The sequence below is a fragment of the Nilaparvata lugens genome, chromosome 1 (genome assembly GCF_014356525.2).
Source record: "Nilaparvata lugens isolate BPH chromosome 1, ASM1435652v1, whole genome shotgun sequence".
Classification (NCBI taxonomy): domain Eukaryota; kingdom Metazoa; phylum Arthropoda; class Insecta; order Hemiptera; family Delphacidae; genus Nilaparvata; species Nilaparvata lugens.
The window spans coordinates 72418810-72431754 of NC_052504.1; the positions used below are offsets into that span (position 1 = coordinate 72418810).

Here is a 12945-nt window from a genome sequence, read left to right on the forward strand (position 1 = left end):
TTATATTAAGCGAGCAATTTCTGTATACAGGGTGTCCCACCAAGTTTGTAAGAGCCGTTGACCATAGATTCTACTCGACATTTTTGACAAACAATGTTCAGTAAACGTTTTTCCTATCGACCTTAGTTTTCGAGATATATAGATTTCTCGATATTTTCGGAATATGCCTACTTCCGGTCATTAAATACTCAATAACTCGAAAACTACTAGTCGAATTTCAATTTCAAGGGTATTGTTGGAAAGCTGAAAACATTTCAAACAAGGTTAATGCAATTTTATTTTTTGTTAGATATTTTGTAGATTTTTATTAGGGATTAAACTTAAAAAATGCTATTCTTCAAAGTCAAATTTCAAACCGTTTTTTCTCAATTTCTCTCCTAGTAATTATAGTGATTTTAATATTTAAAAACTTCTTCATTTCATAAGCTTTCCAATGAGTATAAATTCGAAAAGGTAATATCTGGGATGATCCTCATTTTTAAGGTGTTCATCCCAGATATTAGCAGTTTTGAACACTTTATCATGGAACTTACCTTTTCGAATTCATACTCATTTGAAAGCTTATGAAATGGAGAAGCTTTTGAAATATTGAAACCACTATAATTACTCGGAGAAATTCGAGAAAAAACGGTTTGAAATTTGACTATGAATTTGAAGAATAAAATTTTTTAAGTTTAAACCCTGATAAAAAACTACAAAATATCTAACAAAAAAATAAAATTACATCATTGTTGTTTGAAATGTTTTTCTCTTTCCAACAATGCACTTGAAATTGAAATTCGACCAGTAGTTTTCGAGTTATTGAGTATTTAATGTAGGCATATTCTGAAAATATCGAGAAATCGATATATCTCGAAAACTAAGGTCGATAGGAAAAAAGTTTACTGAACATTTTTTGTCAAAAATGTCGAGTAGAATCTATGGTCAACGACTGTTAGAACCTTGGTGGGACACCCTGCATATTTATATATGGTTGGTTATATATTTGTCCAACGGATCTCGAAAACGGCTCTAACGATTTCTCGAAATTTGGAACATAGTAGGTTTATGATATAAAATTTAGATTGCACTAGGTCTCATCCTTGAAAAAAACTCGCTGAAGGACATTAAAAGGATAATTCATCCTTGGAAAAAATGGAAGTGAGTGAGCGAGTGCGTCTGTGGAAAATCAAAATATCTCACCCCCGAAATTCATAAACTGACGTAGGCCTATAGCCAGCTGTAAAATATAAACACGACCTAAAATATAAAGAAACCTTAAGGGTTTGAAAGGTAAAATTATCCATAATTCATCAAAAATAATAATTATATTTAAAATAAAAACATATTTCCTGGATGTTTCCAAATTCATCAAAAAGTTCATTTTTCTTTCAATCCTTCAACCATAAAACTTTTTTAGCAGTTGCACTCAGCTGTTGGGGGGCTCTTAATCAATCAGCTTATCCCATGATAAATATTATCTAGAAATTTTAATCAGCTTCATCAAAATATCAGATTTTTTGACATAACATGGTATATCATTCTAAATTAAAGTATATCATAATTTTCAAAGTTTATCATTATTTTACAGTTTTAAGTGATTAGTGAATGTTATTTTGTTATTCAATTTGGTTTGTAAACAATCTAATTTAAAACTTTTTTTTCAAATGTTTGGACTGGAAATTGGACCTGAATTCTAGTATACGGAATTATTGGTCATTTTCCATTTTAAAGAATTATTTTGTTTTGTCTATCAATAAATAAATAACGAGCAAAGCTCGGTGCCCCGATATTAATGTATGGAATATATAACATAAAAGTTTCTGTTCAATAATGTTCTGAAAATTATAAAAAGGTTAGGGAGTTCAGGCTTTAGCTTTTAGATGGCAATAGGCTATTTAAATATTTTTTTTATGTTTCGATGATTTCATATAATAAACACAAACATCAAAAACTTGGAATAGCCTACTCGCTCGTTTGCGATATCGCACATGTGAATGTCACCCCGTCGAATCGTGCATGAGCCGAAAAACGAAATCTGGAAAGTGCCATTGAAATACGTTGTGACTTGCATGTAGTTGCTCACACTGAAGGCAACCAGCTAGTGTACGGCTGTACGCTTTCAGTGTAAGCTCTCCTATTGCTCTTTCTGATTTTTTTCTCATCTGCACGCTTGGTCATGCATTACCAAGCGTGCACTTGCACATAAATATATGTATTCAATGTGATCACACACTAGATTTAAGTTGTAACACTGTGTTGCATCAATGTTTCAAGAATCCTACCGAAGCTGAACTGAGTGGAAGTGGAGGGGCTCCGCCAGCCGTCAGATTCCCGGCGGTTCTGGCTCCGCCTCCGCCCTTGGCTCCACCCTTGGCTCCACCCTTGGCTCCACCCTTGGCACCAGCCTTCATTGCGCCCCCAGGTCTGCTGCCCCCTGGGCCGCCCATGCCGTTCCACCCGCTGCCTCCTCCTGCATTCGGATTTCCTCCGGCTGGTAAATCTTCACGAGCAGTTATCCCCTTATTAGATACGTAACACCTCGTGAAACCATATGTAACCATATTTTTCATTCCTTCAACTGTTTTCCACTTTGTTATAAATACGTTTTCATGGTGTTAGGCCCGCCGCAAAGTAGACCCACGAAAAGCAAACCACGCTGTGGGTAGTTTTGTAAACCATTGCTATAGAATTATTCATAATCAATCAGTTGACAAGTGGATTTTTCATTGCGCGTACTATTATCTTTACACAGATGTCTGGAGAAGCTTAGCAATGGTTTACAAAACATCCCACGGCGTGGGTTGCTTTTCGTGGATTAGCGTGGGTCTACTTTGCGGCGAGCCTTAACCTGATGCTGTCGAAGTTGGCTGTTGTCTGATAATGATCATCCATAGAGAACTATATTGAGATCAACGATAATAATGTCAGCACCTGATCAACATTTCCTTGTTTGTCATTAGACAAAGCAGATCTCCTTCCAGAGGAGTTGCAAGGCAACACTCCCGTCGAGTATATTTTTTACAGGTAACTAGATGTACATTATGTAATTTTAGCTAACATTTTTATGAGCGGTGATATTAAGATTATTAACTTTATGGTGGCTCCCAAGATTGGCACCGAAAATTAGCAACTATCCTTTTTACAAGGCTATTAGAGTTTTTGGGATTGTGACAGAAAATTTTAATTTTTGTTAAACAACGACTACACGATTTTAAAGTAACTAAGAGTAAAGGCGCAAAAGTTTTGCTTATCTTACTATCCTTGAGCAGAGTCCCAACTTCATTTCAACAGTTAATAAAAAGTCATTTTTATAATGCATATATTACAAATGTCTGATTTAGGCTGTTGACATCAATGTAACCAACAAACACAACCATACAGTTTTAGCCGTAATGTTTTTTTTATTTTGTTATTTAGTTTTTTATTTTATTTTTCCCGTCTGACTGGTGGGTGGCGGGAGGTACTGGCGTGACTAATCGGCCGTGGCGGGGGTGGGGGGTTAGCACACCACCACGTTCCATACCTCCTAACTATAAATTTTACTACAACAAGATCATCTCTAATTAGGGTCTCGGTCGGGTGAAAAGGTTTTATAATGAGCTAGAAACTTTGGCACTCACCCACAGCTATCACTCCCACTGATAATCCCGAAACACAGGACACTCACGTATCTCATGATGCCGGAAAACTAACTCAACTTTTTGCAATATGATTTTTGATCCGCTCGATATCTTGGTTGTTCAACAACTGGAAGTTTTCCGTCCGGAAAACTTGCCCCTCTCCACGCCAGTGTGCCAGAAGGCCTAACTGCTGCTAGTGGAAGAGTCTGTTCTCACGGGATTCGGCAAGCGGGTACTTGCCAGGTCTGCAGTATTCCTCTGTGAAAATATCTACAGGCTACCGCACATCCGCCGTGTCCTTGCCTCGTGGAGCTGCCTCATCCGTCACAACTAGCAAATATCCCTGAATTTGCTGGTTCTCAGAGTCGTTTAGACATAAGTTAGCAGAATCTTATTGTCGCTGCAATAATACTACTTACTCACTAAACTATATTTTCTCACTATAGTCCAACTACGGAAATTATTATTCTAATATCAAAGTCTTTTCTCCTGAAAAAATCTTAAATCTAAAACACATAAAAAAATCCCAACCAATAAATAAGTAATCAAATTCTATCCATGTCACAAGAGCTACAAAAGGCTAACACTATCTGTTTTGTCGAATGATAAACAAGGATAGCAACAAAAACATTAACCAATTACTTCCATTTGCACGTGGACTTCACTATAGTAATTACAATGCTTGTACTAATTTCTCTTGTGCTTTTAGTATTTTTATCTTACTTGGCTTTGAGAATAAACTATTCCAATACAGCCGTTCATTTTAGTTTTTATTAAATTAGACTAGTTAGATAGAGGAAAATGTTCAAAAATATATTTTTTAGATGTGTTGTGAATTATAAAACTATTTTAAAAATTATTATATACATTTTGACACATAATTTTATGTTTTTTGAAATATTTCAGGAGAACCTCCGCCATCGGCTGATCTACCGGTGGTTGTACCTCCACCTGCTGCCCTCCTATCTCCCGGCTTACCTGTTAGGTAAGTTCATTAACATTCATTTTTCCATTCTAAAACACTCGTATTTCACCCTACTGGTGCTCTGCCAAAGGACCCATTTCACTCAAATCCCTCCTTGCTCTGTTGTCTGTGAGGCAGCCAGGTTAGCCGAGTGGACTAAGGCGTTACACCCTTCAGGCAGCTAGTGCTGCCTAGTCGTGGGTTCGAATACCGCCTACAGATGATCACGTCATCATCTCATTCCAATACCCATGCTCAAGCGAAAAGCTTACCTGTGGAGCACGAGCAAGAAGAGAAAAATTAGTGAGCCATTTTTGTCTGATTTTAAAATGTTGTATTTGACATCTAAGTTTCTGAATATCTTTTCTATTATGCTCACACGACGTCAATACTGACGTACTACCAAATTTCTCCTAATTGGTTTGATATTTTTCACCTGTTGTCTAAGGTGAGGCGATCGGTCCTATCTTTAATATCTGGATAAAAATTATGTATGGGTTTACTGTTCTTGAATAAAAACTCAGGTCCAAAGCACATCAAATTATAATTTCATGATTTCTTTTAGTCATTTGAAAATTGCAGATTACATAAAAATATTCAAGCACATCAAATACAGATTGAAAATTATTAAACACAATTACGTAGGGTATAATCATAAACATCAGCTCAAGAATCTTCTTAATACTAGAATTAATGTGTTTCAAATGGAAATGACAGATACAAATCTTACAAACTAAAAACTATACTCATATTTTATGGAAACACGGCGCTATGTGGCTTTTGGACTCTACATTTATACAATTTGGCTCTCTGAACAAGAAAAGAACAAAATTCTCATTTCACAGAAGGTGCATCATATCACTCAATTTATAATACATTTGAAAACACAAATGAACAATTTTACATTAAACATTTTGATAAAAATTTAACAGAGCCAAAAAGTACGTCACATCAGTGCCATCATAATCAACAAAATGTTAATAACTCAATCATTATAGATTCTATTAGATTGAACGGAACTTGACAAACACATATTATGTTCATCATGTGTATGATAAGTTATTTTCAAACCAATAGAATCTATAAGAATCAAGTTATTAACATTTTGTTGATAACTTTGTTGACCGAGCGAAGTGAGGTCTAAGATTCAAGTCGACGGTTTGGCACTTCTCTTAATGTTTAAATGTTTATATGTTGCGCATTTACGGCAAAACGCGGTAATTTGACAGGTATGTTCCTTTTTTAATTGCGCGTCGACGTATATACAAGGTTTTTGAAAATTTTGCATTTCAAGGATAATATGAAAGGAAAAAGGAGCCTCCTTCATACGCCAATATTAGAGTAAAAATCAGAGTATAGAATTATTCATCATAAATCATCATCATCTAAATCATTCAAACATTTAAGTGATTACACCGATGTGTGGAGAAGCCAGTCTATTGCTGTATTTCCATAAGGTCTATAGTTTCAATTAGGTACTTGTGGATGTGAATACTGCGTGAGGTCTACTGTTCACAGAACTACTATTAGTTTTGTTTTATCCACGATTTTATTAATCTCAATTTGATTTTGTTATTTTATCCTTAATAAAGTCTTCCGGAATTTTATTTATATACTCCACTATGATCAATGACTACAATACTCTGGTAGTTTTACAATAAACCAATACACTTAGTGCATGACGTACATGTCTCAAGTCATACAATACTGATAACGTACCGTATGTAGGCCTACCTACACAAGAGTCAACTTGATAGAAAATTAGAAACTGGAAGTAGAGTTAAACAGTAGTTGAACGAGCGAAGTGAGGTCTACGATTCAAGTCGACGGTTTTGAATTTCTCTTTATGTTTATATGTTTATATTTATGCTCCACATTTACAGCGAAACGCGGCAATAGATTTTCATAAAATTTTCAGGTATGCTCCTTCTTGAATTTCGCGTCGACTCGACGTATATATAAGGTTTTTTTTGGAAATTTTGCATTTGAAGGATATTACAGAAGGAGAAGGAGTCTCCTTCTAAAACCAATATTAATCAGACTATAGAATTATCTAGCATAAATCAGCTGTCGAGTGGATTATTAATTGCATGCAATTAATATCTCAATGTAACTTAGTAAAAAAACATGTGTTATGTGGACTATTAATTTTTTTGTTGTGAGGAAATTAATTTTTATTCACTATTAAATTTTAATAGTGCATAAAAATTGCATTCAATAATGCACTATTGATTCCATGCAATAACGCACGCAATTAATACCGTAACTAAATAACTAAAATAACATAGTATTGTCTCTCGATCTTTCTCTGCTTCCAACTCGGGCTGACCTGTTGCCAGTATGTCTTGTAGAAGATTAGCTTCTAATATGAGCATTTCTGATACACCAACCCCAACAGCTATTAGCCGTTTTCACACCGATATCATGCCTACACAACATATACAGACTAGATTCACTTTGATTGACAGTATAAGAGGAGGCTGTGGTTTATTTCTGCGCGAGGTCTGCTGTTCACAGAACTACTAGAAAAGCTGTGTAAACGCAGCTTAACAAATTTAAAATAATAAGTTACATTTCATATCATTTAATATTTTCAATAAAACTTTACTTTTAATCTGTTTTGAATTTTATTTAACCTTTATCTTGTTTATAATATCATTTATTAATTTAGAAAGAGAAATTTACTAAACATTTCAACATAGTTAAACAGCTGATAAAATAAAGTGTTACGCACACTTTTCGACAGATATTGATAGTGACTATCTAGTTTTATTGATTTTGAATATCGAATCGTAGATTTGATTTTTATAAGGAGAAAAAATTAACATCACAATACTAAAAAATCTGGTGTGGGGCACTCACAGAACTTTCCTTGCCGTTTTGAAAAGTGATCACCTGACGCTAGTGCTCCCGCGCATCTCAAGTCTACTATTCAAAGATTTGAGCCAGCTGGTGACAGGGCAATAACGCTGGAGACACACGAGGTCTGCTATCTCTTCATAGTGAATCATTTAATAGGATCAACAGTTTCTAACAGTTTGCAAATGGATAATCACATTTTCTCGAATTTCAAGCTTATTTTTAATTTTAGGTGAAAATGTTACTGAACATCAATTGTAGAGATTTTCATGCTCAATCTTTTCCACTCAATTTTTTTTTATTAAATTGTATCTGAAGCCTGATAATTGAGAATCTAAAATCAAACTTTGCATAGATGAGGCGGAGCTCCTGAATTTTTTACACATATGGGACTTGTGGCAGTTGATAGAGCTTATCGATAACTATTTCAGGTATAACTTTAATCAAAATCGTTGGAGCCGTTTTCGAGAAAATCGCGAAAAAACCCTGTTTTTAACATAATTTTCGCCGCCATCTTGAATCGCATTTGATCGAAATTGTTCGTGTCGGATCCTTATATTGTAAGGACCTTACCAGAGAAAACTCCTATAATGCTATTATTAATTCTGTGACCTTACGTACCAAATTTCAAGTCATTCCGTTAATTGGGAGATGAGATATAGTGTACACACACACACACACACCACACACACACACACACACACACACACACACCACACACACACACACACACACACACACACACACACACATATATATATATATATATATATATATATTATATATATATATATATATATATATAGAGCAATACCCAAAAACCACTTTTTTGGACTCAGGGGACCTTGAAACGTATAGAAATTTAGAAATTGGGGTACCTTAATTTTTTCAGAAAGCAATACTTTCCTTACCTATGGTAATAGGACAAGGAAAATAAAAATAGTGCTTAGTAAACACGTCAGTGAGTGGATTTTGAAGTGATGATTTTAATAATGCCATGCCGGATGAAAATCGAATGTTTGGCTACGGAAGCTATGAATTTGCAACATTTCTGCCAACTCGGTCACGAAAGTACGCCAAATTGATATTAATATTAATAATCCATTAATTTTATATTAATTTAGATTATATGAAGATGTAAAATTTGAGAATTTGATTTGAAAATTTGAGGCTAGAATTTTATATCAACCTCAGATTGACAAAATTCATGTTTTGATCTGTTTGGTTTTAAAAGTATAGTTTTGATTTTCAACTAATTTACGTAGCTTTGACATCTGATTGCCAAAATGAATATTACTTCTTCTTCTTCTTCTCTGTCTCTTCCCCGCATGCCGTCAAAGCGTTGGGGTAGCCTCGACCCATCTTCTCCACTCCCGTCGATCCGCCGCCAGTCTCCTCATCTCTGGAACACTCTTTCCCCTTCTCCTCCCTATTTCCTCTATTCTGTCCTCGTACGAATACCTTGGACGGCCCACTGTTCTTTTGCCCTGTACTCTGACATTTACATACTGTTTGGCCTTTCTATCATCCCCCATCCGCTGTATATGCCCAAACCATCCAAGCTGCCTCATTTCTATCCTCTCGCTCACATCTCTCATGCCAACTTCCTCTCTTATCCTGGTGTTTCGAATCCTATCTCTCCTGGTCTTTCCTACTGATTTCCTGTGACACTTCATTTCCACCGTCCTGATTTTATTCTCATGGCATGATTTAATGGGCCAGCTTTCACTCCCGTACAACATGATGGGTTCAATTACTGATCGATAGACGTGATTTTTAATTCTTTTTTCTATCTCTCTTTTCCCAAAAATGCAATCCTTGATTGCATAGTAGGCCGTAGATCCCTTTCTCACCCTATTCATCACTTCCAGATCTATTTTTCCGTCCTCAGAAAACATTGTACCAAGGTATTCGTACTTCCCTACCTGTTCGAGCAGTTCTTCACTCACCATAATTTGAATATTCTCTCTCCCTCCTCTTGAAACCACCATCACCTTACTTTTACTCACATTCATAATCATTCCTCTTCGTTTCAGCTCCTCAGCCCATTCTGTCACTGATTGTTGGAGTTTCTGCTGAGTATCAGCAATCAGCACTATATCGTCCGCATATAGGAGAGCTCTTGCCCCAATCGGTCGCATGTTCCAATACCCTACCATCATATTCTGGGTCCTTCTCTTGCACACCTTATGGATCTCATCCATCACTAATATGAAGAGTAGGGGACTCAGACTGTCACCCTGTTTTACCCCCATCTCCATACCAAATTCATGGGACATTCCTCCACATATTCGCACTTTCGCTCTCATTCCTACATTGACACTAATGATGGCCTTGATCAGCTTTTCAGGTACTCTCTTTCTTTTAAGGCTTCCCATATCACCTGTCGTGGAACTGAGTCAAAAGCAGCCTTCAGGTCTAAGAAAGCTAAATAGACAGGCTTTCCCCTCTCTAAAATTTTGAGCATATATTCCTCAGCGATGACACATGCTCCTGGGCCTGTCTACCCGGCCTAAACGCTGCCTGTTCCTCCTCCATCTCTTGCTCTACAACTTTGCGCAAACGTTTTCTCCAGAATACCCGTGTATACTTTCATGCTCACTTGAGAGAGGCAAACCGCTCTATAATTTTCACAGTCTGTGGTGGGGCCCTTCTTGTGGATAGGGATGATAATATTCTTGGTCCATTGACTGGGAACTCTTTCTTGATGCCATATCAAGTTGATCAAACTTGTCATCTTCTCTATCAAGAGATCTCCTCCCCATTTTATTAGCTCTGGCACAATCCCATCCTCTCCCGCAGCCCTTCCTGTCCTCAGCCTTTTTATTGATTCTTCCACTTCATTTGTAGTGATCTCATTGGTTATGCCATCTATCAATTCATCCATCATTTGCTGATGCTCATCTTGGTCAAACCCTGTTTCATTCTCATTTCTTTGGAACTTATTTTCGTAGTACCTTCTCCATCTCTCCATCACTTCCTCCAACTGTGACACCAACCTTCCATTTTCATCCACTATTGATCTAGTCTGCTTTCCAATTTTCCTCTCAGCTGTTTCACCGTTCTCCAGAAAGCTCGCCCATTTTCCCGTCCATGCAAATTTTGTAGATCTCTGCCAAAATTTTCCCAGGATTCGATTTTTGCTAATTTGACAGTTCTCTTGGCAACATTCCGTTTTTCAACGTAGATTCTGTAATCCTCCTGTCTCTTAGAGCCTATAAATTTCTTGTATGCTTTCTTCTTCTCTCTAACTTTCATCTTGACTTCTTCTGACCACCATCTAGTTCTTCTCTTAAACCTTCCTACTACTTTCTGGCCACATACCTCCTCAGCAGCACCCATAATAACTTCTTTCAATTCACTCCAAATAAAATCAACATTATTTTGTATATCTTCAGCATTTTGCAAATTTTCAATCCGATTTGAGAGCTCTACTTTATATTTTTCTCTATTTCAGCAAGTCTCAACTCTTCATGCTTTATTCTCCTGTATGCTTTCTGTCTGCAAACCTTTCTTTCTCTAAAACCTGTGTCCGCAACCAGAAGTTTGTGGTCAGTGTCCAGTTCTGCTCCCCTTATGACCTTCACATCCCTAAAAGCATATCTAAGCTCTCCTTGATAGAGAATGTAATCAATCATGCTTTCTGCCTCTCTGCCTTCTCCAACGAATGTAATCTTGTGGATTCTCTTATGAATGAACCAAGTGTTCCCTATGAGGAAATTGTGTTGAGATGCATATTCAATCAATCTTTGTCCATTGTTATTCTTAATCACCTCACATCCATACTTTCCCATACACCCATTCCCCACCTGCTCATCCATTCCGATTCTTCCATTGAAATCACCAATCACTACAAGTTTCCTTGATTCTTCAGCTTCAATGGTTTCTCTCTCTAGCTGCATCCAGCTAGCAATACTTTCCTTACCTATGGTAATAGGACAAGGAAAATAAAAATACTGCTTAGTAAACACGTCAGTGAGTGGATTTTGAAGTGATGATTTTAATAATGCCATGCCGGATGAAAATCGAATGTTTGGCTACGGAAGCTATGAATTTGCAACATTTCTGCCAACTCGGTCACGAAAGTACGCCAAATTGATATTAATATTAATAATCCATTAATTTTATATTAATTTAGATTATATGAAGATGTAAAATTTGAGAATTTGATTTGAAAATTTGAGGCTAGAATTTTATATCAACCTCAGATTGACAAAATTCATGTTTTGATCTGTTTGGTTTTAAAAGTATAGTTTTGATTTTCAACTAATTTACGTAGCTTTGACATCTGATTGCCAAAATGAATATTACGTATGACTATATTTTGTTTTCAAACTCGATTGATACATTGTTTTTTATTTATAGCGCTCCCGATGATGCTGCCAACACCGACGTGGAAAAGAAATGCGATTGGACGGAACACAAAGCTCCCGATGGTCGCATCTACTACTACAACACTGCTACAAAACAAAGTCTTTGGGAGAAGCCAGATGAACTGAAAACCCCTGCTGAGGTCAGTTCAACTGTCAAGTGTATCATGATTGACCAGTATTAGGCTATATTGAATGTAATACAATTTTGGCAAAAACATAGCGTATGCCTACTACGGCAATTGTCAGTTTTCTCTTTCAAGGAACATCTATAACTTCCATTTTATATTATCAAACAAGAATATTATGATATATTAACAATAAATAATTATTATTCTGAAGAATGATTGAATTATAGAATTGATTAAAAGGTATTAATATGTAAGAAATGTTAATAAAATTTTTTTCTGTTTTATCGCTAGTTTCAAATCAAATCAATTTATTTTCCACATTGCATTACAAAAAATGTAAAATTACATAAATTCAATTATAAATAAAATACATCAATTCAAATAGAAAATGATACATTATTACTACATTAATGTTAGTATACAGATGGCGTGGAATTCCCCCAAGAAAACTATACGTCTGAATGGGGGAGAGTTCTTGCATGAAAATAGAGTAACATGTATCTTTATCTGTGCTATGTACTATTAAATTTATGTTTTATACAACCCATATAAGTAAATGTAACTGCTGTTTATAGTTTATTCAAACCAATACGTTATCAATAGCAGAGCAGAGTTGATTATAAATTTACAAGCGGGAGAGCAAGGTAACCCAAGACCAGCAATGAAGCAAAAAAGTTATATTTTAATCAAATTGAGCTGATAAGTTATACTAGATATACGGTGAATGGAGCAGTTTGTTTTATATACAGTTCCTACTCATTCTATTTTATTGCTTATTGTTTTTGAAGGGACGGATTCAAGGATCCAAAGGTTCAAAGAACCCCACACGTCAACCGAAGCTTATTGTGCTCCCAAGTAGTATGTTAGTTAGGCAAACCAATACCTATTTCCTTTACAAGAACCAGGAGTTTTTCCCTATACTAACATTCCATGCATCACCTGGCTGCAATCCTTGTCGCAATCCAGTGTGATATGTTTGGCAGTCTCTTCAGACTGATTATTCCTCATGACCTACGTGA

General features: G+C 36.0%; 1 protein-coding gene across 2 annotated transcripts in view; it reads left to right on the forward strand.

Moving 5' to 3' along the window:
* Positions 1-12945, forward strand: part of LOC111049958 (pre-mRNA-processing factor 40 homolog A) — a 51914-nt gene that overhangs the window by 1448 nt on the left and 37521 nt on the right. For both annotated transcript variants that reach the window (XR_005573143.1, XM_039442397.1), the window contains exons 2-4: positions 2257-2476; positions 4509-4587; positions 11791-11938. Coding sequence is in view for 1 of the 2 variants with exons in the window: in XM_039442397.1 (XP_039298331.1) it covers positions 2257-2476; positions 4509-4587; positions 11791-11938 (447 nt within the window). In the remaining variant the exon portion in view is untranslated. The remainder of the gene's footprint in view (positions 1-2256; positions 2477-4508; positions 4588-11790; positions 11939-12945) is intronic.